Below are 27,987 nucleotides of genomic sequence, written 5' to 3' on the forward strand. Positions count from 1 at the left end.
CTTCATTATAATCCATTCCACAAATCTGACATATTGTTACATAAATGTTCCAATCCTCGTAAGGTTTTATAAGTTCCTGAATAAAATGCTACATCTGAAGTCACTAACCTGTAAATGAAATAATTTATTAGAAAAATATAACAAATAAAACAACTAACTTTTTTAATACATTTTTGTAATCTTTATATAAAATGTCTGCCATTTGTTGAATATACTAGATCTGTCATTTTTCTATGAATGTGTTTTATATTTATTTTTAAAATGAATTTGTGTGTTTATAAATTAAAGGCAAATAAACACCTTCAAATCATTGGGGTGTTTGTGGCTTTATCAAGGGTTCAACAAAAAGGGAATTAACACATATTGTAAAAACTGTTATTTCAGTGGAATAAGCTGAATTTTAATGACCAAAAAAATCAAATAACAATTTATTTTTAGAGCTAGCAAATTGGTTTTCTCCAAAATAATAACATCATACTCTGATGTTTTTTTTTTATCATAATAATATTGAATTTTTAGTAGAATGTCAGACACAAGAGTAAACCATCTTCAAAAAGTGAATGTTGATTAATCTTAGAATGTTTGCAGTTAGCAGACATAAACATGAACTTTTGTTTAAATATTTGTTTGCCATTTGCTATGTTGTACTAAAAACAGCCATTGTTTTTTTTCTTCATCTGAATTGTTTTACAATTTGTTATTTTGGGTTTTTATATCTTGCTATGTGGAATGGGTTTGTCTCACTGAACAGTAAATTATAATTGATAATATGAAGGCTTTTTTGGTCTCTGTAGGATATTTGTCTCATTTGCAATGATACCAAATCTCGTTATTTTATATCAACTGTTGCATTTCATTTTAAAAAAAATGTGTTCTGCTCATAAACCTTTTTAACCAATATACACAAATGTATAAAATAAATATAGAATAATAGGTAGTTGAGTTTTTGATACTGACTATATCATGTGGAATATCTAGACGAGCCCTTTAGGGAGAGTTAAGATATTCTACATGAAATAGTCAGTATCAAAAACTCAACTACCTATTATTCTGTTTATCGGTAATTATGACGTCACGCAATGTATTGCCTAATATTTTCAGTGATACAGCCAGTTTGTTGATACTCGAAAATATTAGGCAATAAGATCAAAGGGAGAATATACGAATTACTAATAAAGAGATATAGCTGTAAAAGCTTTGAAAATATAATTATTATACTGTACCCATATTGTGGACCTCCATTATTGGTAACTTCTAACTTTAACAGTTGTTGACGTAACAAGTCTTTAAAAGATGAATTTATTCTAGAGAACAAATCCTGAAAGAAAAACAGAAATCTGGTATCAAACAGAAATTACAAAATATTAAACTTAATGTTTTAGAAGTTCTATAACCAGATGCTTCGCAGGGCGTAGCTTTATACGACCGCAGAGGTTGAACCCTGAACGGTTGGGGCAAGTATGGACACAACATTCAAGCTGGATTCAGCTCTAAATTTGGATTGTGATTAAATAGTTGACACAGCATAGGTTTCTGACACAGAATGAATGTGTTCTAATGAACTTAAAATTTTTGTTTTCTCTTAAAGCAATTCACTATGCTGTTCAACATTAATCCTCTCAAAAAAATGTTTGAAGAAATTTTCTTTTTATTTATGAAATTTCAAATGAGAAAAATTGAACCCAATTTTTTAATCCCATCCCCCTTTCCCTTATTCCAAAACTAATCTCAATTAAAATATTCTAATGGAGTTTGCAACAATAACTACTCATTTAAGGAGGTAGACATAGGTCAAGGGAAATAACTCTTAAAATCATCAGTACGTTTGTTACAACCATTTTCATAAATATATTCTAAGCTTCTATGTTACATAGATTATTTTCAATCTGTTTCAGTTAAATGCTTAAAATACGTTGATGAAACTTGGCTTTTACAAACACATAACTGATTTAAAGAGTTATCTCCCTGAACCAAGGTCTAACACCTTAAATACATCATAAAATATTAAGATGTAAAAAAACTGCTTGTTATCACTGAATGGTAAAGATTATTTAAATTTATCAGTTGGTAGTAAAAAGTGAATATACATTGTATATTGTATATAACAAAGATTTAAGTTGATTCTGGACAAAGAAAGATAACTCCAATTAAAAAAAAATCTTGCAATAAGATATTTCTTGCTTACTATTTAAGACAAAGAAAGATAACTCTAATTAAAAAAAAATTTGCTATTTCACAATATTGTGAAATTAGATATTTCTTGCCATTGCACAATACTGTGCAATTGAAAAGACTTGCTATTCCACAATACTTAATATAATAATTTAAGATCCTGATTTGGACCAACTTGAAAACTGGGCCCATAATCAAAAATCTAAGTACATGTTTAGATTCAGCATATCAAAGAGGCCCAAGAATTTAATTTTTGTTAAAATCAAACTTAGTTTAATTTTGGACTCTTTGGACCTTAATGTAGGCCAATTTGAAAACGGGACCAAAAATGAAGAATCTACATACACAGTTAGATTTGGCATATCAAAGAACCCCATTTATTCAATTTTTGATGAAATTAAACAATGTTTAATTTTGGACCTCGATTTGGGCCAACTTGAAAACTGGGCCAATAATCAAAAATCTAAGTACATTTTTAGATTCAGCATATCAAAGAACCCCAAGGATTCAATTTTTGTTAAAATCAAACTCAGTTTAATTTTGGACCCTTTGGACCTTAATGTAGACCAATTTGAAAACGGGACCAAAAGTTAAGAATCTACATACACAGTTAGATTTGGCATATCAAAGAACCCCAATTATTCAATTTAGATGAAATCACACAAAGTTTAATTTTGGACCCTTTGGGCCCCTTTTTCCTAAACTGTTGGGACCAAAACTCCCAAAATCAATACCAACCTTCCTTTTATGGTCATTAACCTTGTGTTTAAATTTCATAGATTTCTATTTACTTATACTAACGTTATGGTGCGAAAACCAAGAAAAATGCTTATTTGGGTCCCTTTTTGGCCCCTAATTCCTAAACTGTTGGGACCTAAACTCCCAAAATCAATACCAATCTTCCTTTTGTGTTCATAAACATTATGTTTAAATTTCATTGATTTCTATTTACTTTAACTAAAGTTATTGTGCGAAAACCCAGAATAATGCTTATTTGGGCCCTTTTTTGGCCCCTAATTCCTAAACTGTTGAAACCAAAACTCCCAAAATCAATCCCAACCTTTCTTTTGTGGTCATCAACCTTGTGTCAAAATTTCATAGATTTCTATTAACTTAAACTAAAGTTATAGTGCGAAAACCAAGAAAATGCTTATTTGGGCCCTTTTTGGCCCCTAATTCCTAAAATGTTGGGACCAAAACTCCCAAAATCAATACCAACCTTCCTTTTATGATCATAAACCTTGTGTTAAAATTTCATAGATTTCTATTCACTTTTACTAAAGTTACAGTGCGAAAACTAAAAGTATTCGGACGACGACGACGACGACGACGACAACGACGCCAACGTGATAGCAATATACGACGAAAATTTTTTCAAAATTTGCGGTCGTATAAAAAATACTTGAACATTCATTTATTTTTAGAGTTTCCACAACAAAATAAACTGGTATAGTAACCACAAAAAAAGAAACTGATGCAGTCACCAAATAAAATCAAATGAGCAAGAGGATGTTCCAATATAAACTGTGCTATACTGATTTCAACTGAGGGCTGACATTCACAGATTTCTTATGTTTGAATGACTGATTCCAAAGATTATGATTTGTAAACTACTGAATAAAATCATAAAACACCATGTTCTTTTGTGATCAGCTTTAGAATTTGAACTTAACTGTAATAATCTAAAGACCAATCTAAAGTGTTTTTTAGAAAGAGTTCCACCTGTTGACACAAGGTAAATCTGTGTAAATGACATCATTAAACAATGAGTTCTTATTGTGATCCAATAAAATAAGCATTTGGACAAGGATATTTACTGGAAAATGCACATATTAGAAAATTGTCTATGGCATTTGATAGCTTTACACATGTACATATTCAAATATTAATATATTACCTGGATTTGATTTAATGGTAATATATCTATCACAGCTTCATGCATTTTACTAATCTGTTTACATATTGCTCTAAAACATTGTGAAGGCATTGGTGCTTTCACCTCCCACTGAAAAATATAAATAAAACAAGTGAAACTGCGAGCTACTGCTCACTGATGATACCCCCGCTGCAAGTGGATAATATTAATAGTGTAAAAATATGCAAGTGTTCGGTAAACAGGAAGTTGTCAAGTGATGAATCTGAGAACACATCACACGGTAAAGCTGACTTAGATAAATCCTGAAACTAAATTTCAGAAATCCTTGTATTGTAGTTCCTGAGAAAAATGTGACGAAAATTTTCAACTTGGCTATTATGTGTAAAATCATACAAGTGTTCGGTAAACAGGAAGTTGTCAAGTGATCAATCTGAAAACACATCAAACGGTATAGCTGACTTAGATAAACCCTGAAACTAAATTTCAGAAATCCTTGTATTGTAGTTCCTGAGAAAAAAGTGACGAAAATTTTCAACTTGGCAATCATGTGTAAAATCATACAAGTGTTCGGTAAACAGGAAGTTGTCAAGTGATCAATCTGAAAACGCATCACACTGTATAGCTTACTTAGATAAACCCTGAAACCAAATTTCAGAAATCCTTGTATTGTAGTTCCTGAGAAAAATGTGACGAAAGTTTCATGGGACGGACGGACGGACAGACGGACGGACTGACAGACAGAGGTAAAACAGTATACCCCCCCTTTTTTTAAAGCGGGGGTATAAATATTACTTTAAATAACACTTTTCAATGATAATAAACAATAAATTGATCTACACAATTTGTGTCACTTAAAAAGGAATTAAAATATTGTTCTTACATACTTTGCATTATATTAATAAAAGGATAATGTGTCCCTAAGGACACCGTTGATGCCCCTGCTTTAATACAACATTATAAAGGGACATAATTTCACAAAGATAAAAGTGATGCTACCAAAATTTGTACTTGATCTGAGTTTTGTGGTTATAAGTATTGTGTATATGTTTCATAATGTTTGGTTGAGGAAAATTCAAGTTAGAGAACAGAAAACAATTTTGGAACATACATCTTGCCTGATAAAGAAACATTTCTTTCAAATATATTTTAAAACATCACAGTAATTTGAAAAATACTTTACCCTGACTAGCTGGGCTTGTATAACACTCTCCATCACACTGACTAGTTTATTTGTAATCTCATTGATATGGTCATTATAATCCTGAAAATAACACAAAAAATAATCACAAAAATATTTAAGAAATGATGAATAAGAATTGAGCAATGTTTAAATAACTTTTTGTAGTGTAAGTCTGTGTATAAGTAAAAGAAAGACCTCTATATGTCAATTTAAGTTTGTATTGATGGGCTGTTTTCTTATTGACACTAATTTTTTAGTTTGCTATGTAGTTTTTGTTTACTTATTTGTCTTTTTCTCTTCTTTCCTCAATCTCAGTGTCCAAGTGGTCTAAGTTTAAGAACTACTGTATCACTAGCATGTCAACACTGAGGTTTTAAGTTCTAACCCGGCATGGGGCAGGTACATTTAACTCCAATCTTAATTGACTAGGACTGGCAGTTTTCCTACCCAGGGTTCTATTCTTGCACACAAAATGTACCTTCACCAATAAAGCATGAAATATCCATTTTTTTGCTATTGGTTTTTAGTTTCTTTCAGACTGATGAGTTTTGAAAGTTCCCTTGTTATCTTCCTACTCTTTATCTCACATTATGTTCTCTGAAATGCTGCTGAATGCTGTCATAAATCAGTAATTTCCCAGCCAGAAAACCTTCACTGCTTTTAGGATGACAAAAACTTATATTGGTAAGGTTGTATATCTTTGAACAGAGCTTCTATGGCTTAACAGTCATATCAACATTTTATTCATTATCATTATAGCTTAAAATATATTTGATTCTATCCATACATATAACATGTATAATTTTCAATTCTAAAATATATACTGTTTGAAATATTTTAAACCAAGATTGTATATATACCTTATTTGCTTGGTCTAAATGTTTTAACATGGTTTTATTCTTAGAAATAAGCCTGTCTTCAAAATGCTGTCTGACTTTGGGCATAAAATATACTATGAGCTGCAAACATCTTGAAGCCAAGGCTGAAATCAAATATGGAAGATATAAACACTTTTAAATATTGTAAACATAGTGAAGTCAATTTATAGGGTTTGATTATGAATCTTTAGTAAACTTTCTACAAAATGGCAAAGCAATACATCAATATCAATGTAAATTTGAGACCCAATATCCTTGGGTACATATTGTCTTGTACATGTAATGTTATGTATTTTGATGCTTTAATTTGTTTACCAAGTGGTTTTACATATACTAGGTCATGATTAGAAATTTTTCACCAATAGATTTTGTTTTGTCTCAAGCAGATAAAAAAAATATTAATCCCTTTTCAAAGAGGGACATGTTTCCAAAAACACAAGAATGTATGTACATGGTTTACCTATCCTCCATTTTACAATCACTTACCTAAATTTCTAGTGGAGATTGTCTTTAGTCCTACCAACTGCAATGCACCAGCACCTAATACTAACTGACAAGTTCTGGAGTTAAAAATCTGAAAAATGAAGCAAATACATATTATGTATACAAGAAACTGTAAGATTTTTTTATGTATATTTATAACTAGAGGCTCTTAAGAGCCTGTGTCGCTCACCTTGATCTATGTGCATATTAAACATTGGACACAGACAAATTCATGAAAAAATTGTGTTCTGATGATGGTGATGTGTTTTAGATCTTCTTTACTGAACATTCTTGTTGCTACAATTATCTTTATCTATAATGAACTTGGCCTAGTAATTACATTGGAAAATATTTTCTAAAAATTCACAAAAATTTACAAAAATTTATAACTGTTAAAAATTTACTATAAAGGGCAATAACTCCTTAAGGGATCAATTGACAATTTTGGTCATGTTGACTTATTTGTAGATCTTATTTTTCTGAACATTATTGCTGTTTACAGTTTATCTCTATCTATAATAATATTCAAAATAATAACCAAAATCTGCAAAATTTCCTTAAAATTACTAATTCGGGGGCAGCAACCCAACAACTGGTTGTCCGATTTGTCTGAAAATTTCAGGGCAGATAGATCTTGACCTGATGAACAATTTTACCCACCTCAGAATTGCTCTTAATGCTAAATAAGCCAAAATCTACATTTCACCCCTATGTTCTATTTTTAGCCATGGTGGCCATCTTGGTTGGTTGGCAGGGTCTAGCCACACATTTTTTAAACTACATATCCCAATGGTGATTGTGGACAATTTCAATTAAAATTTGGCCCAGTAGTTTTAGAGGAGAAGTTTTTTGTAAAAGAATACTAAAATTTTTGAACAATTGTTAAAAATTGACTATAAGGGCAATAACTCCTTAAGGGGGGTCAACTGACAATTTTGGAAATATTTGTAGATGTTACTTTGCTGAACATTATTGCTGTTAACAGTTTATCTCTATCTATAGTAGTATTCAAGATAATAACCAAAATCTGCAAAATTTCCTTCATATTACAAGTTTCTGGGCAGCAACCCAATAACGGGTTGTCCGATTTGTCTAAAAATTTCAGGGCAGATAGATCTTGACTTAATAGACAATTTAAGCCATTTTAAAATTTGCTTTGAATGCTTTGGTTTCAGAGTTATAAGCCTAAAATTTTAACCCTATGTTCTATTTTAGCCATGGCGGCCATCTTGGTTGGTTGGCCAGGTCAAGCCACACATATTTTAAACTTGATACCCTAATGATGATTGTGGATAGGTTTGATTAAGTTCGGTCTAATAGTTTGGGAGAAGAAGATTTTTGTAAAAGTTTACAGACGCTTGATGCCAAGTGGTGAAAAAAGCTCACTTGACCTTTTAGGTCAGGTGAGCTAAAAAAGCTGAAGAAAAAAATATTTTTAGTTAAAATAAAGTAGTGTATTTTTAAAGATTTTAGAATTGTTCTGTTTAAATATTTTTTCTATAATGCAATATTTTCATATAACTTACTTTTAATAAATCTACAAGTCTTGTGAGTAAATCTGGAGCAGCCGATGGAATGTCATCTACACACTGACAATATTCTACCATCATCTTTAACAACAGTAACACAGTCCTGTAAATAATAAATGTAACTAATTAATTTAAAAAAGAAACTAAAATAAACAAAAAACTCAAATTTTATAACATTCCAGCTACTTTTATTTATTTCTTTTAGTGCCAATGTTTTTAAGTTTTTAGGGTTCATTTTGTTACTTTTTTTTTATATAAACTTTCAAGTATTTGTGAAACCCTTTTTATGAAGTATAATGGTCTGTGTCTATTCACAATTCAAAACTGTAACACAATCACTCTGGTGTTAAAAGTCAAAATGGCATAGGTTCTCATAAATGTGGTAACCAGTAAAGTTTATGGTGACACAACTATTGTTAAATTGTGTAGTATCATAAAACAGAATGGTAGTTTATCATCTATATGTAACATATTATAGTTATGAAATACAAGATACTAAATCAATGTGAGATGTTTCACAGAATGTTTATACATACCCAACAACAGTAAAGTTTTGTTCTTCTACTTTCAGTGATTCAGAAGGTTTTTTGTCTGAAAATATTCAGTAACAATTATAACAGTTTCGGCATACTATAAGTTTTATGAAAAGATATTTGATCAAATTTGTTTCGTGTAGTAGCATTTTTTAATGAGTCATAAGTTTTTCATCTATGAAGTTATTGTTAAAATTAGAACCAGAAGATTTTCATACATAAATAGTAGAAAACAGCTGAAGGTTGCTAATCGGACTTTAATACAGAAAGAATATACTAATATAAATTCATATTTACCTTTATCTTGTGTTCTCTCAGGAATGCAGATAGTTCCTAGATAAAAATTTAAAGAAAAAATTGTTATTATTGAAAGTGAATATATATTTTTCTATAACGCTTTTTATAAATAAAGAAAATGGCAGTGTTCAAATATGTATTTTTATTGCATGTGTTATATAATTTATAGAACTATTAACCTTTTTTTAAATATACAAAACAAATGGATATTGTAGGAGTCTCAACATCTTTAATTTTTTTAAAAATTTAAACTTGAAATTGGAAAATTAGATGAAGAAAAATTAATAAAATGTACAAATTCAGAAATTCAACATCCATCCTTCTTTGGCAAGAACCAGCATAATTGTAAATAACCTATCATCTATTCAGAAATATCCTAACCAATCTTAGTTCTTCGGTGTATAATTGAAAATTGTTTCATTGTCAATCATATCACTTTTATTTTTTCAAACCAGAATATTTTCCAGGTGCAATCATTTTGTATTGGTAAATTAAGATTTGTTTGTTACCTGATTTTGTAATATGGTCCACTAATTCTTGGAACTCTGCAGGAACATCTGCTTGCTTCCATCTTTCATTGTCTAATATCAAACTAAAAACAAACAAAAAAAAAAGATATAAATATTCTATCCATGTTAACAAATATAAAGAATGTATCAAGTATCAGCAAGGCCTTTTTTAAGATTATTTTTATTGTTTGTTCTTATGTTGTGCTGGTACATCTGTTCCAGGTAACCGGGAGGGTTGGAAACCAACAAACATGTTTAACTCCATGTCCACCAAATGTGTGACTATCGCAAATCAGGAGCCTATAATTCAGTGGTTGTCATTTTTTTCTGTACATCACATTTGTTTTTCACATGTACAAAAATCATCTGATATGCTGCCCTATAGTTTAAATGTATGGCAATTACCTTAACTTTTGTCTTCTTTCTTCATGGAATCTGTTTACAAACTTTGTTGCCTGTAAGAAATATGTCATCATCATAAGCACTCTGGTATACAAATAAATTCATCAAATCCACTTTGAATGTGCTACTTATTTTTCTACTCCTAAGTGTTTCATGTGACAACTTTTCCTTATTATTCTACAATCAATGAAGTCATATTCCTTTTATTCTAAATTTTCAATGAATTCAAATGAAAGTTCTACAATAGTAGTAATATCTACGATAGTATTTCTTATTTAAACTTTTATTATTACTTATTGTCATATTTTTAATTGAGTGTTCCTGGGGACAAAATTAACATGTAACATTCTATGACCCTACCTGAGACTGTAAACTAAGCCGTAATGATGTACTCCTCCTACCACAGGTAAATTCACAATCAGTTACGAAGTTTTCTACAGTTCTGGATAACTGAACAAATTCAGTAGAAGATAATCTCTCTAAAAATCCATCCTGAAAAATACAGATTCATCTCTCATTTAAATCCTCAATACTTCCCTTCATGTAACTTTGAATGTGATAAAAAAAAAACCAATTAAAACCCTAAAGGAGATTCCAACAAGTAAAACAATTTGATTATATTATCAGAATTTCAAATATTTAGCACAGAGCAAGAAAAACAACCCATTTTCTTTTCTTACTATATACTTTTCTTTTTATCTCACTAGATTATATCAAAGCTTCATAATGTCTAATACTTGTATATAAAACCATATTATATCATTTATTCTGACCTAAAATTATCAACCACATAAACTTAATATATACCGTTAACTAATAATTTTGTGCACATAATATGCCCCATTCTCAAAACAAAAGGATAATCAGATTATCTGTTTATAATCGGATTTCTGTGACAAAAATGTCGGTTATTGATTTGGGGATATACTGCAGGCGGGCGGGCGGCAATCAAATGTTGTCCGTGCATTAAGTCATGAACCATTCAACCAAAGCTTTTGAAATTTTTATATGTTGTTACTGATGACAAAATAGAGGTCAAGTGCAATAATGAAGATTTTGACTTTTACCTTTCAGGAGTTATGGTTCTTGAAAGATCGTAAAGTGGCGTTTCAATTTACGTTGTTGCATTAACTCATGAACCATTTAATCTTATTTTTTCAAATTTTAATATGTTGATACTGATGACAAAATGGAGGTAAAATTTGATATTGACCATTTTCACTTTCACCATTCATCAGTAATGGTTCTTGTGATATTGCCTGGACACAAATAAATGTGTTTTAATCCGGTTTGCTGTCGTTGTGACAGCCTCTTGTTTACTGAATGAGTTACTTTACAAACTTCCAACATAACAGCTTAATTTTATGGGAATAAGATTTATCAAAATAGATTTTTAATATATGACAGGAATGTTTGAATTCTGAATACTGATGAGCCGTAAGGCTCAAAGTTAATAAAGAATTTGAATTTGAATTTTGAAAGTTTACATATTATATTCAGTTGATTCTTTTAACTAATTTCAATAAACATTCTAAAAGTAACAAAATTAAACAATTAACTAGTCACTTCAATATGAATTCAATCAAAAGTTTATAAAAATTAAGCAATAAACAATAAAAAGATTAAAAAAACAGTCCCACATTTTTTACTCACCTTTCTCTTTACAAATATATTAATAACATTATCATTTTTCACCATGAAGTATATTTTTAACTTTGAATCATACATCCCAATTTTTGACTACTGAATGGTTTTGTCTTTTTTATGTAACTAAAACATACTTTTTTATCAATAATAGATTGACATTGAAATTAAGGTCAAATTGCAGTTATTATGGCATGCAATACTCAAAAAGTCAAAGTCAATTGCAGGTCATTGTGATAAGTGACATATTGTTTTTTGAATGATTCCTTAGGTCATGCATTTCTTTAACAAATATTTTTGCATGAAGCTTTTCTGTGGTCATATTTCAATATTTGTAAAATGGAAAAAACATTTATTTCATGAAACAAAAGCCCTATACAAAACCTTAAGCAAAGTTACAATGCTTTGTTGTTTTTGTTCTTTAAGTCAAAATGGGGTCCTCAAAAAGAAGCCAGAGCTTAAGCTTTACTTGTTCTTTACTACATATCTTTAATGCTACATTTGTCTAAACTGAAGCATGTGAACGAGGGCAATATTTTATTTAGTGTTAACAATATTTTATAATGAAAAAATACAAGTATAAATATAAACACATTCACAATAAGTATTTGGAAACAAACAACAATTGCTTATACTAATATGTCTGTAATATTTTATTTGTGTCCTAAACTGTATAAATCTTCATATTTACAATGTTCTATAAGATGAATACATTGTTTTTTTGAATATGACAACAAAATTTTTATTATGTTTTAATCATTTTAATGATGTTAATATATATGAATATTAATACAATGTATCAAAATTATTTAATTGTAACTTGTGTAAAAACTAACCTTTGACTTTGTCTATATGACCTTGCAACACCAGTAGTGTGCATGATCACAGATAGTGTTTTATATAATACTAACCTTTGACCTTGCAACTATGACCTTGACACATCATCATGTGCATGATCTCAGAAAGCAAACACAATATAAAACTAACCTTTGATCTTGCCACTATGACCTTAACACATTGATCATGTGCAATGATCACAGATAGCATACAATATATAATACTAACCTTTGACCTTGCTACTATGACCTTGACACATCGGTCATGTGCATGATCACAGATAGCATACATCATATCACAAAGACTACTTTGTACTCTGGAATAATCATCATCTGATATCAACATATCTGCTGCATCCTCACTCCTACAATATAATTACAGACTTTCAACTTTTAAATCATATGCAAATGCATTTTTCATTGCAATCTTTGCACTATATAAAAATTGATATATTAAATTACTTCAATTTCATCAATTGTTGCACTCAAATAACATTACTAAAACATAAACTATTATTTCAATTTTTTTTGGTGAATACTACTAAACATACTGAATTGAAATGCAAAGTTTAACATGTTTATTACATATTTTTGATTAAAAAAAATATTGAGGTTTAACACAAAGTAGGTAACAGTCAATATTAATATATGGTATTTATAAATCAAGTTAACTATATACCATACTTACACAGAAACATGCAGATGTGAAGGTTCCTCTAGGGTACATTCTTTATCTTCTGTGGGAGTTGAGACAGGACTAGGGGCCTTGGTTCTACCAGCTGTGATCCCTATCACATCACCTATCACACCTTGGAATGTCTGAGAAACACAAATTGTCTTCATTAAAATAAAAATACTATTTCTGATTGGTTCACTTCTTTTAAAAAACTTTATTAATTTTTTTAAAACTTTTTCATGTTGTGTGCTTTTATTTTTTGTTAGCTTAGAAGAGTTTTACATAAAATACTGTCCGTACAATAATTTCTCCTACAAACATCTTTATAGTGATCTATTAATTGTAATATATTTAATACTGTAATATTGGCATGTTGATTGTTCCTGATTGATGGTTTTAACATGTTGGCTGGTATTTTTGTGGTTTATCATGATATAGTATTGTTCCTCTATAAATACTGCAGGTGTCTTTGTATTTTGATGGTACTAGTTTTTAACGGCTATGTGAGATTCAAGAAAAACAGCAAAAAACAAAGACTATCTTAAGACAAAACTTAAATGCGATACGAGTTTGAACTTAGTAATAGAACTTCCCAGTAAAATAACAAGAATAGGCTGCCTTGTAAGCGAAGGCAATATTAAGGAGAAGGGGATTCCAATAGTCATTAACCAATCAATGTGTTTGTAGTAAGATATGAACTTACCTGTCCTCTCTTTAACAGTATAAGGAGATTAGAGAATATTTTACAGAGTAACTCCATCCACTGTTTATAATCCAGCATTCTCATTTGGTCTCCAAGACTGAAATATTCAAATACAAACTACAATGTGTTTTCACTGATGTCCAATATTCAAATAAACTCTTCAAATATCAAAGTAAACATTTGGAAATTAGTATGGCGTTCATAATCACTGAACTTGTATATTTTTGTTTAGGGGCCAGCTGAAGGACGCCTCCGGTGCGGGAATTTTTGGCTACATTGAAGACCTGTTGGTGACCTTCTGCTGTTGTTTCTTTTTTCTACGGTCGGGTTGTTGTCTCTTTGACACATTCCCCATTTCCATTCTCAATTTTAACCTTTTAAAAAAATTTCTTAGGAAAAATATACAGGAAAAGGAACATTTCTATTACCTTGTTTGGAGTCTTTAGGGGGGGGGGGGATAATCTTATGTTATTTAAGTATGAAGTCATGACAGGTTCTGCCATATTTCAACAAAATTATGCTAATTTCAGGAAAATAAAGTCTATTAAAAACAAATGTTAATCAGGTCAATGAGTAGAGAATCACAAATACCAAAGAATAAAAGACACTGCCTCTGAACTAATTGTTTTTGTATATGGCATTATGCTATACATTTCATGGTCTTAATATTTTGGACAAAATATCAATGTCATCTGAATATTCTCATATTTATTTTGAAAACCTTTTCATACATATAGCGTTATGGCATTTTTGTTTTTGATACTGACTTTATATGCAAGAATACCACAAAAATCTGTGAGGGCAAGCTGATATTAGAGCTGATTAAGTCATGAGTACAAAAACTAAAATGCCATTACTCTTTTTATCTGCAATGTGTCTTAACAATAAGTTTTGTTGTTGTAAAAGAATAGAAAATAAAATGAATTTATTAGTAAACTTCTTTTACAAGTACAAAATTTTGTGACAGTTTTTCAGTTGTATGAATGAAGTTGTGATCCTTTCATTGATAAAGTGATACAGATGGAAAAGAGCATATGACTGTTTAACCTTATATTTTCTAGCAAGGTCCTTTTGGCGAACTGAACAAATATTAGGTAGTAGGATCAGAAGGAAAACTTACAAATTGCCAATAAACACTTACATCATTCATGATGTTCAATCATGAAAGTAATTCCCATGTACTACTGTATGAATAAACTCATAATAGATTGAAACATACCTAGTAACATTGTCATCTGAAGTTTCTACATTATCTGCCTCTGAAACAGCTTCTACCACAGTCTACAAATAAATAAGTCATTTCAGATATATTTCTAATGTTGTTTTTTTATAATGAGGAAACATTGATGAGAATAAAGTAAGTGCTGTTCCAAAATTAATCATTTTGTCAGTTTAAGTGGTCTTTTCTTTAATGCAGAAAGATTGAAGGCTGAAAAGGTAAAATGCAAAATAAAAATCAAATATGTTTCTTTTTTTTTTATATCTTACAAAATAATTTAAAGGATATCTGTTGGAATTTGCATTTAAATAGATTTATAAAAATACTGATTCAACCAGTCACAAATGACCATCTAAAGACCATCTCCTTTGCCAATACTGTGGATTTCTTTCTGTTTATGAATTGAGTCAAATTCATATTTTTATGGATAATAGATTTCATGGATTTAACAAAGTCTGTATACAAGTAAAAATGTACTTTGTTCAGTCTTTTAAATACGTGGTTTACATATATAGCTTTGAAATCCAAAATATACAATTATAGCCTTTGTATGAGGTCGATGCAAGGATATATTGACCTAAGAGAAGTATATTGATTGAGGACGAAGTCCGATGCAGATATACTTCTTTGTGTCGATATATCCTATATTGACCTCATATATAGCTATAATTGTTATATTGTTAATTTCCGACCATATTTGAATCAAAATAGTCATTTGATTTGGTTAAAATTTTATAGATAACATATTGTCTCCTAGACAATAACAACATATAATTTGTTATTTCATTCACTTTTTTTCTGTTTTTTACTTCTTATGTATTTGAAGATTTTTTTCTTTAAATAATTGATCATTTAAAAAAACCCAACTTTTTAACAATATCATTGAATTCATTACATGACGTCACAAAGTATATCGGTTTAAATACATTCTAAAAATAAACTTGCAATATGCTTTTTGCTTTGGCCATTTTCTCTCTACCTTAGAAAATATAGTTTAACATGTGACTATCCCTAAACAAATCAAATGAATCAAATTATAAGAATTTATTATATTAATGAATATACAGTACTGTAAACTAAAGACGACTATGTACCTGTTTTACACAGGCTCTGATAGCTGTAAAGGCCTCTTCTCTATACATGTCAACAAAATTAAACTTGTCTTTCCTAATCATACCAAATACTAAAGACACTAACTTTTCCTGTAAAATAAAGTGACAAAATTTATTCAATTCAGTCTCATAACAATGAAAATATTGTTGTTGCTAAGATATTTCATTTTCATCCTTTTCTCCAATTTTGCAATTCTTAGAAAACAGGTTGAAATGTTTGAGGTGTACATATTTTTCTCGAAATAATTTAACATTTGATTGAAACAAACAAATGTTAAATTGGAAAAACAGTGAATTTGCCAATTTTTCCTTTTATAAAGGGACATAACTTAAAGATCCAATGGTGAAAAAGGATACCACCCATTTACAAACTTCATCTGTTATTGGTGGAATAAGTGTTGTGAATTAGTTTTATAACATAAAACATTAAGATTAGGCGAACCTATCGTAGAGAATGGAAACTAATTTGGGAAGTCTGTAGGTACAAAGCTTTATGCCTCCTCTACTGCAGTATGGGCCAAAACATCTGAATATTTACCTCCTCTAACAATGGAATGGTATCTGTGACTGGTCTATTTAAATCTGATGATATACATTTAGCAAAGTCTTCTTGTAACATTTTCTCTATAAGATTTTCCATTTCTGCTAACTGTGATCCCAAATGCCTAAAATCAAGGTTACATATAAATATGAATCAGAAATATTTGTATTTGTTGGGTTTGCATTTTAATAAGATTTGTTGTAATTCCTTTTTTGTTGTTGTAAATACCAATTCATATGTGTCAAGTTATTAAATAATTAATCTGTGTAATGTTTACCTGATACTATTCCTACGAATATTTTCTAATTATATACAGTGCATATAATAAATATAAATTGGAAACCAGTTAGATAAATAATCAATGATTGGCAGTAAATTTTACATTGCTGGTCAAACAAGCTAGTTTCTATGTTCCAATCACAAGAGTTGAAATCTTTGTATTTTTCTCATTTTCTAAATTAAGGTTCATTAGTAAAAGTAAATATTATGACAATTTCCAATAGTCAGTTAAATGGTACAAAAGATACATGTAACCACAAAAATTTACTCACCTAAAACTATGGACCCCAGGAAGTTCTTGTGATAGCACTTCTTGTGTAGTGGATATTAAATCTAAGGCTCCTACAAACTCATTAGTAGATAACAATAACTGGATTGTAGGCTGGGTTTGGTGTACTGTAGCCATCATCTTCAACTGTATGAAATATTATCCATTTTTAAAATAAAACAGATTAACAAACTTTTAGCAATTTCATTGGCAATCATACCACATCTTCTTTTTTATATTTTATACAGAACTGATTTGCTGAACATTTAAAGAAATAATCACTTGCATTTGGTCTAAGCATGATTTCTTTGCAACATAAATTGTATGTATTTCTAATATGTCAGGTGTATGTAAAACAGTTTAAAAATTTGTTAGGGTTCCACGGAACCCAGTGTCTCGCCTATTTTTGCTGTAAACAATGAGGAAAAAATCAATAAAAATATTCCTCTTGTTACTAGTTTATGATTGTAAGAAAATCTAAGTCCATTTAAAAGTAAATTACAGAAAAACGGAGTAATCTTTTTACAAACTTTACTTCTGGATACAATCTTATGATCATAAATAAGCTTCTGTCCAAGTTTGGTACAAACCCCGGATAGTTTAAGAAAGTTATTAAAATTTTAAAAACTTTAACCACAGAGTGAATGTAATGGTTCCCCGCAGAAAAACTAAGTCCATTTAAAAGTAAAATATGGAAAAAATGGATTTATTTATTTACAAAATTTACTTCTGAATACTATCTTATGATCATAAACAAGCTTCTGTCAAAGTTTGGTACAAACCCAGGATAGTTTGAGAAAGTTATTTTAAAAAATTCTAAAAACTTTAACCACAGAGTGAATTTTTTGTTTCCCTGCAGAAAAAAACTATAAAGTCCATTTATAGTAAAATACAGAAAAAATGGAATTTTATTTTTACAAAATTTACTTCTGGATACTATCTTATGATCATAAACAAGCTTCTGTCAAAGTTTGGTAGAAAACTTTGAGATTTAGAACAGCAATAAAAGCCCAGTTCCTTTGCTTCTTTTTTTGCTGTGCATGTACTGATTTTGTGTCATGGATGGATAACCCATACCAATTCTTATCTATTAATTCACAAACTTTAATTATTAAAAACTTAGGGACTCCTACAGACAAGAGATCCATACTTTACTATACAACAATTGAACTGTATATAATTCTTTCTTACCTTATCATACAAATTTATATGATTACGTCTTGCCTGCTGTAATTTAATTACTTTAAGTGATCCTTTGGCTAACACTTCATCAATCTGCTGTACTTTATGCCTGTTAAAAATATATATTCATAACTACAAGTCCTCATTAATCATCATTCCAACTTGCTTCTGAATTATCAATTTTTCAATACACACTGCAATTATCTTAAACAAAGGTTTTTTGCATGTTTTCCGCTGCAATTATTTTTCTTCATAAAAGCAAAAAATATTTAGGAAACACAATACCTCTAATTATCATATTCAATAAAAATCTGCTCCCATAAATGTGTATCCATGATAATGATTTTTTTTCAGTTAATCTAGGCTTTGCATGTGTGTATATAAACATGTTTTTATCATTACTTTTCAATGTCAATAAACACATTTTATATCTTAAACAAGTTTATCAGACACAGATAAAATTTGAATTCAAGATATCAATTGTTTGTAAATGTACAATATAACAGATGACAGATTTATGTTTTGTTATGATAACATGACTTATAAATAACCAGGGGATTTCCAAACTTTTCCATTTTTAATTTTGTAGCATTTCATAATAATCATGAAAACAATAGTAAAAAGATAACAAAGGGCTGGTTGAGAGTGGGTAAAATATCAAAGGTCAATGATGATCAAGCAACACTATGTGTTAGGAAACAGATAAAGGATCAGCTGTAGAATAAAATACACTAATATAATATACAGAAAACTAACAAGATGTTCGACAGACTAAATATTAGATGTGTAAATACAGCATGAAGGCCCATGTCTGTAGATACTAGTATATCACAATAATTCAGCCAACTAGAACTAATTTAAAATGAATATGTAAGAAATAATTATCTGACAATTTACAAAATAACCTATCCAGATTTACAAACATTACAAAAAAATTAAGAACAAGCACACTTTGGCATTGAGTAGAGCAGTCAAACCCATACAAAAGTTGTGATAGAATTTAATGCTATGTACATGTATCCATATATCATGTATATCAACTACCTAAGATTGGGAGGCCTGTGTCTGTATTATTGGGCAAGAAAATAGGCAAAACTAATAAATGAATGATTGAGAAATTTAAAAAATCCTTTTAATGAACTTTACAGAAGACAATATATATTCAATAGGACAGTTCCCCTTCAAGAATTCATCATTAACTTATTCCCATGAAAGGTTTTAATTACATTGAAATATAACTTAATAAACTTCTTACCTGAGTTGTTTGATAGACTGACAAGTTTTCATCATATCTTCCTGTAGTTTATCATGAGATGACATAGCTTACCTGAGTTGTTTGATAGACTGACATGTTTTCATCATATCTTCCTGTAGTTTATCATGAGATGACATAGCTTACCTGAGTTGTTTGATAGACTGACGAGTTTTCATCATATCTTCTTGTAGTTTATCATGAGATGACATAGCTTACCTGAGTTGTTTGATAGACTGACAAGTTTTCATCATATCTTCTTGTAGTTTATCATGAGATGACATAGCTTACCTGAGTTGTTTGATAGACTGACAAGTTTTCATCATATCTTCCTGTAGTTTATCATGAGATGACATAGCTTACCTGAGTTGTTTGATAGACTGACATGTTTTCATCATATCTTCCTGTAGTTTATCATGAGATGACATAGCTTACCTGAGTTGTTTGATAGACTGACATGTTTTCATCATATCTTCTTGTAGTTTATCATGAGATGACATAGCTTACCTGAGTTGTTTGATAGACTGACAAGTTTTCATCATATCTTCTTGTAGTTTATCATGAGATGACATAGCTTACCTGAGTTGTTTGATAGACTGACAAGTTTTCATCATATCTTCTTGTAGTTTATCATGAGATGACATAGCTTACCTGAGTTGTTTGATAGACTGACAAGTTTTCATCATATCTTCTTGTAGTTTATCATGAGATGACATAGCTTACCTGAGTTGTTTGATAGACTGACAAGTTTTCATCATATCTTCCTGTAGTTTATCATGAGATGACATAGCTTACCTGAGTTGTTTGATAGACTGACAAGTTTTCATCATATCTTCTTGTAGTTTATCATGAGATGACATAGCTTACCTGAGTTGTTTGATAGACTGACAAGTTTTCATCATATCTTCCTGTAGTTTATCGTGAGATGACATAGCTTACCTGAGTTGTTTGATAGACTGACAAGTTTTCATCATATCTTCTTGTAGTTTATCATGAGATGACATAGCTTACCTGAGTTGTTTGATTGACTGACAAGTTTTCATCATATCTTCTTGTAGTTTATCATGAGATGACATAGCTTACCTGAGTTGTTTGATAGACTGACAAGTTTTCATCATATCTTCCTGTAGTTTATCATGAGATGACATAGCTTACCTGAGTTGTTTGATAGACTGACAAGTTTTCATCATATCTTCTTGTAGTTTATCATGAGATGACATAGCTTACCTGAGTTGTTTGATAGACTGACAAGTTTTCATCATGTCTTCTTGTAGTTTATCATGAGATGACATAGCTTACCTGAGTTGTTTGATAGACTGACAAGTTTTCATCATTTCTTCTTGTAGTTTATCATGAGATGACATAGCTTACCTGAGTTGTTTGATAGACTGACAAGTTTTCATCATGTCTTCTTGTAGTTTATCATGAGATGACATAGCTTACCTGAGTTGTTTGATAGACTGACAAGTTTTCATCATGTCTTCTTGTAGTTTATCATGAGATGACATAGCTTACCTGAGTTGTTTGATAGACTGACAAGTTTTCATCATATCTTCTTGTAGTTTATCATGAGATGACATAGCTTACCTGAGTTGTTTGATAGACTGACAAGTTTTCATCATGTCTTCTTGTAGTTTATCATGAGATGACATAGCTTACCTGAGTTGTTTGATAGACTGACAAGTTTTCATCATATCTTCCTGTAGTTTATCATGAGATGACATAGCTTACCTGAGTTGTTTGATAGACTGACAAGTTTTCATCATGTCTTCTTGTAGTTTATCATGAGATGACATAGCTTACCTGAGTTGTTTGATAGACTGACAAGTTTTCATCATATCTTCTTGTAGTTTATCATGAGATGACATAGCTTACCTGAGTTGTTTGATAGACTGACAAGTTTTCATCATATCTTCCTGTAGTTTATCATGAGATGACATAGCTTACCTGAGTTGTTTGATAGACTGACATGTTTTCATCATATCTTCCTGTAGTTTATCATGAGATGACATAGCTTGGAAGAATGCATCAGACTTAGTAGATATCTGTCTGGCTATATGAACTTCTATTATATCTAAATAATGACTTAGCTAAAAAAAAAACCATGTCATTTCTATTAATAATATTAAACATGTCTATAGGAGCCATAATATAATATGACTTATAAAATGGAGAATGGAAATGGGGAATGTGTCAAAGAGACAACAACCCGACCAAAGAAAAAAACAACAGCAGCAGGTCACCAACAGGTCTTCAATGTAGCGAGAAATTCCCGCACCCGGAGGCATCCTTCAGCTGGCCCCTAAACAAATATATACTAGTTCAGTGATAATGAGCGCCATACTAATTTCTAAATTGTACACAAGAAACCAAAATTAAAATAATACTAGACTAACAAAGGCCAGAGGCTCCTGACTCGGGACAGGCGCAAAAATATGGCGGGGTTAATAGATATAGGAAGATGTGGTGTGAGTGCCAATGAGACAACTCTCCTTCCAACATGTTTGTGAGTTCTCAACCCTCCCCCTATACCTCTAGCCAATGTAGAAAAGTAAATACTTATTCACAGCTCATGATGAATATTTGAGGAAGATCTTACTTTTTTGGAAACCATATGATAACTTAATGCAAAGAATTTTTTTTTAATTAGTAATATGCATGAGCAGTGCAACGTCCTGTTTTGGTCTTAGTTTACTTGTGTGTAAGTATACTCTTATCAAAGTCTTTATGAAAACTTAAACTATGCATATATATTTAAGCAGGAGTCAAAACTTGACATTATTTTCTGTGAAAAATAAATCGTTTTGAATACCAAAATTAAAAAATAAAAATATTGATAACCTTTTTAAATTGGTTGCGTTAATGTCTGAAAATATTGGATCATATTAAAATATTACCTTTTCTTGCAGTAACTTTGAAGACTGATGCCCAGGTGAAGACTTTTTAGAATCTTCAATCATAGACCACGGAAACACAGAATTAAATGTATCTGTGTGCTCCAAATCAAAATTCTGTAACAGGTAAAGCTGAAATAAAATATAATGCATAAATTAACATAAACAACTATACTAAAATGTGTAAAATGAAACACATCCATCACATGGTATATATATATATATATATATATCATACACATAAGTATTAATCGACAGTGTTGTTATTGGCAAGAGTTGTTGTTTTCATCTGTTTACATGAGTATTTGCTATATTGTACAACTGAAAATTAGATATAAATCATGCAGATATTCTCATTCTTTGAAACTGCTAACAAACCCTTGTAAATGTGTTTTGTAAAATATGTGACAAATAATCTAATGTTTCTGATCTGCTATTTTTGCATTTCATTAGGATAATTAAATAAATTAATTTATCTTTGCATTCACATTGCAATGATATTTTTACCAATAAAAATGTGCAGGAGTATAAGACATCATACAATGCCCACTAAAAGAGGGACGAAAGATACCAAAGGGACAGTCAAACTCAAAAATCTAAAACAAACTGACAACGCCATGGCTAAAAATGAAAAAGACAAACAATATTACACATGACACAACATAGAAAACTAAAGAATAAACAACACGAACCCCACCAAAAAAAGGGGTGATCTCAGGTGCTCTGGAAGGGTAAGCAGATCCTGCTCCACATGTGGCACCTGACATATCAAGTTCATCTACCGGTAGTTTGATACCATGTCATATATAACTTATTTATGTACTTCATACAGATTATTATACATCATTTGCTATACAAATATCATCTCTTAAGTGGGTCTCATTGGGGTCTAAGCGTGACGCGGGATTGCCGATTTTTTTAAGTGTGACACGTGAAAGTCAAATTATTGTGTCGTGAAAAGAGGAAATGACAAAAAAAATGAGAATTGCTTAGGTACATAGTGTAAGCGGGATACTGGAATCCGATAAAACAGTAAGCGGGATCCGGGATCGGAACCCCCCAATGAGACCCCCTCTTAACAACATGATGAACCTTTGATGTATGTCAAATGATGAAAAGTGTGTCTTATATAAGACTGATAGATGTATGGGAAAATTTGTGTACTAATCTATAAATGTTATCAAATATCAGACAAGAGCATCCTTCCTACCTTTGGAATTTCTTGCAATTCTGATCTACTTTTTTCTAAAAGAAAAAAAAATACATCTCATATATACATGATATATATTAAAGTATTTTAGATATAAAGTTAAATGTTAAATGTTTTTCCAATAGAATAATATTCAAGATTTAAACAACTTTAATTTTAAATGGACATTCTTTTTTTTAATACTTGAGCTACTTCACATGTTCACATCTGTTTAATAAACTTAAATAATTTTTTAAATGAAAAAAATAAAATAATTCTGTGTTATGATAGTCGGTATTATAATCTATATCTGTAAATTCTTGGATCATATTAATTTCATGTGATGTTCATGTAAATCTTTGGTGTATGCTACACTATTCAACTTAAATAAAACACAAGAAAGATTTGAGGCATGTGATTATACATGAAAGTTAATGCACTATCTTAGATGTTTATGAATGTACAAAATTGCTGTTTTTATTTTATTTAAGAAATATTTTTTTTGTCACTGACTAAATCATCTTTTGCACATTTCCTACAGTCTACAAGAACCTTACCTAACTGATGGAGGTATGTTTCTCCACTAACAGAATCAGAATTACTTGTACTTCTGATGTACTTCTTGTATCGCTAAAATGTAATAGCAGAATTATAGATAGTTATAATACATAAAACAATTGGAAATGTAGTGGTTAGTGCATCGGACTACTAACACAAAGGTTCCTGGTTCGATTCCCGTTAGGGATGAAAATTTCAGGAACTCAATTTTCGGCTCTCCCTTGACACCATCTGCGAGTATGGTCTTGAGGAAACGATGATAGTCCGTCGGAAAGGGACGATAAATGGCTGACCCGTGTAAAGAGAGAGCCACATCTCTTGCACGTTAAAGACACCCTTGTAGATTTCGAAAAAGAGTAGGCTAATGCCGCTACAAGGCAGCACTCGCACCCGCAAAGTGGAAAGGGATTAATATAAGTTGCAAAACTTGTTTCCCAATCCACTATAAATAAATATGTTAAAACAATTGGAAATGTCTAAGAATTCAAATTAAACAATATGGTTGACCATCAATGGATACCTCACTTTTAAATTACAAAAAGTTTGGCTTAAAAGTCTTAAATTGAATAACAATGTCAGGTTAAAATTCATTCTGCAATCAGCCAACTATTGCACAAATCAAAGGTACACAAATATAGTTAATGTTTTCCTGTGTGACTTGGTTGGTGTTTCATTGACATATATGCTTAAAAAATCTTTGTACACAATTTCTGGTTAACATATCATAATAAAATTGCAAGTACATTATAGATGTAGCTGAACAGCAAATGTTAATAAATAATATAAGATCATATATACAAATATTTGGCTTTTATTTTTCCTATATTAAATCACTATTTTTTTTAGGGTACCAAGTGTGCCATACATTATTATTTTCTTTTTCAAAGGGGAACCTGCTGTGTCCCAGTGATAGTCTGAATCCCCACTGGGTAAATGTGAGTGTTTCTGAGTGTTACTATTTTTAACATTTCAGAAGGTTTAAAGTATAATCAACTTTGGTCTATTGTTATGCACCATATTTACTTTTGAAATCCTATTTTTATATTTCTCAAAATATTTTCTATTGATATCTGGTATATAAGATGATTGTGGAATATGTGAATGCTCATAAAAATCTTGGCCCCAGGTTTTAGTGAAGAAATCAGTCTCTCTCTTTGTTCTATTGGGGTCATTTAATGCTGCTGGTAAGTTAACTGTAGCATTGTATACTGTCCATCTTAACTGATCCTGTACAACTGATGGAGCGTTATCTGTTGCTGAAGGAGGTGGTGAGGCTTCATTATGTTCAAGACTTCTATTCCTACCATGTGCTAGAATTTTAAAAGTAAAAACAAAATGTAGTGCAGATGTACATGTACTAATATTTCTAAATTGTTAAATACTAAAATTATTGTATAAGGTTAATTCTTATTCATAAAAACAAAACGCGTCACTTATCTTAATGATGGTATTGTATTGATACAAACATGAAAAAGGGGAACATGGTTGAAAAGAGTCTTAAGCATTGTTAAGCTTGTTATTGATCAACTGTTTAATGAAGGTATAAATGTCACCTGACATGCCTGTTGTTCTTACAAGAGTTAAATCTTTATGTTACATGTATTTTTTTTAAATTTTAAGCATATGTGTATGTAGACATGTTACATCAACCTTGGTAACAGTTAAATGTAGCTCTTGAAACTATTTTTAGAAGATATCTTTTATATTTCAGATATTTATGTACATGTATGTTTGTTCCAGTTTCTACTGTCTTCTATTTTTTATCACAGGGACTCGGTTAGCAGATTAAAATTTTGTAAATCAATGTTTTTAATTTATTTTTTATTATTTCCTGTCTATTTGCATTACTATATTAACATATTTAAAGTTGCCATCACTATTTCTTTGTTTTCTGGCAATGTGCAGTTTACTATCCATATCCATATACTGAAAAAACCTAAAGGGATCTAAGTCGCCATCTTGAATTGCCTTCCCTACTTTAGATAAAAAATAATTAAAAATATGAATAAATTACTATATGACCTTACAACAGCCCTCATTTTCTCCCGAAATGATTCTTCTATAACATGCATATTTTGATTTGTGGATTAACAGAACCCTTACGAAGTTTGAGTTGCATTCATGTCAGAATATTCAAATTTCCCGGCGAAAGCAACGTATCATTCGGAAACTTCCGGGTTGACGCGTTTACTACAACGATAAATCCTTATAAACAGACGAGTGCTGTCCCCTAACTTCATACCTACGCCACACCAAGATATCCTTCATATTAATTAAATATCAAACAAAAATGTCTTTGAACGGCTAGTGCATGTATTGTTTAAATATCAGATTATCCTCCTATCCTTCCGCCCATTGAAAATATCAAATGATTGTCCCAAACCAGCGGGTTGTATTTCTGACATCCTGATATTTTTCAAATCATGGATTTATGCAGTACAACACTTACACTTATATAATCAGAGGAGTATGTATGTATATGGAAAAGGGGCCTTCCGATTTAACTTCATACATGCATGTATGATAAGTTAATATACTTTTTCAAAAGTATTACTCCAAGTTGACCTACAAACCGGCCCTCCCCCTTTTTTATATCCTGGTACTGTTAGTAAACCTTATAAATCCCATTGAACGTGTCAATATTTTTAGTAACTTCTTTATTTTATTGATGTGTCTCCGAACAAGTCAATGATTTATGTTACCCCGTTTGAAGAAAGGTTCTATTCGTTAACTTTGCGCTCGATATGTAATAATAAATCAAGGGACAGCACTCGTCTGTTTATATGGATTTATCGTTGTGGTAAACGCATCAACCCGGAAGTTTCGGAATGATACGTTGCTTTCGCTGGGAAATTTGAATATTCTGACACGAATGCAACTCAAACTTCGTAAGGGTTCTGTTAATCCACAAATCAAAATATGCATGTTATAGAAGAATCATTTCGGAAGAAAATGAGGGCTGTTGTAAGGTATATAGTAATTTATTCATATTTTTAATTATTTTTTATCTAAAGTAGGGAAGGCAATTCAAGATGGCGACTTAGATCCCTTTAGGTTTTTTCAGTATATGGATATGGATAGTAAACTGCACATTGCCAGAAAACAAAGAAATAGTGATGGCAACTTTAAATACGTTAATATAGTAATGCAAATAGACAGGAAATAATAAAAAAATAAATTAAAAACATTGATTTACAAAATTTTAATTTGCTAACCGAGTCCCTGTGTTTTTTTATGGCCAATTATAAAAGCGACTCTGCTGGCTTTTTTTTCCAATCCATTGGTATTGTAATGCACAGCCCTTATTTGTAATTTTTCAATGTAATTTATCTTTTTTTGTGTGTTGGTTATGTTATAAAGTCAAAGGGAAAACCTACCATGCAAGTGCTTTCCTGCATGGTCTCTTGTTATATGATTTTCGTAGTCCATATCACTGACACCCTCTAAAGGTAGTGATGGACATATATTATTTGCTCCATATCTACAAACATATGATCCTCCTTCTTTTGTACAATGGCTTTGACGCAAATGACGACAAAAGTCTTTGGAAGATTTAAAGTCTACCAAACACAACCCGCATCGTCTCCAAGGTGAAATGTGTGCACCTTGTACATTATTTACAGTGGTCATTGCAGTCAATGTTACTTCATTTTCAATTAATGAAGTACAGTCTACATTATTTATAGGTTAGTGTCCTAAAATGTGGATTAAATTGACATCGATTTGTTTTTCGGTTTCAGATTTTTGTTGTTGGACGTACTTCCGGTGATATAAA

At 30.5% G+C, this 27,987-nt stretch overlaps 1 protein-coding gene across 1 annotated transcript; it reads right to left on the reverse strand.

Moving 5' to 3' along the window:
• Positions 1-27,982, reverse strand: LOC134711494 (vacuolar protein sorting-associated protein 54-like). The gene is made up of 26 exons (XM_063572117.1): positions 27,590-27,982; positions 25,236-25,522; positions 24,212-24,284; positions 23,676-23,710; positions 22,469-22,597; positions 21,519-21,661; positions 18,329-18,428; positions 17,142-17,284; positions 16,588-16,714; positions 16,032-16,139; positions 14,938-14,999; positions 13,719-13,815; positions 13,028-13,158; positions 12,569-12,704; positions 10,220-10,351; positions 9,863-9,912; positions 9,458-9,540; positions 8,949-8,984; positions 8,655-8,709; positions 8,116-8,221; positions 6,593-6,680; positions 6,089-6,210; positions 5,229-5,309; positions 4,070-4,177; positions 1,224-1,318; positions 1-108 (listed from the first exon to the last, which is right to left on the reverse strand). Exons 1-26 carry the CDS (start codon positions 27,840-27,842, stop codon positions 6-8), a joined length of 2,883 nt encoding a protein of 960 aa, XP_063428187.1. The 5' UTR covers positions 27,843-27,982; the 3' UTR covers positions 1-5.
• Positions 27,983-27,987: the final 5 nt, after the last annotated feature.

Source organism: Mytilus trossulus, chromosome 3 (genome assembly GCF_036588685.1).
Source record: "Mytilus trossulus isolate FHL-02 chromosome 3, PNRI_Mtr1.1.1.hap1, whole genome shotgun sequence".
Classification (NCBI taxonomy): domain Eukaryota; kingdom Metazoa; phylum Mollusca; class Bivalvia; order Mytilida; family Mytilidae; genus Mytilus; species Mytilus trossulus.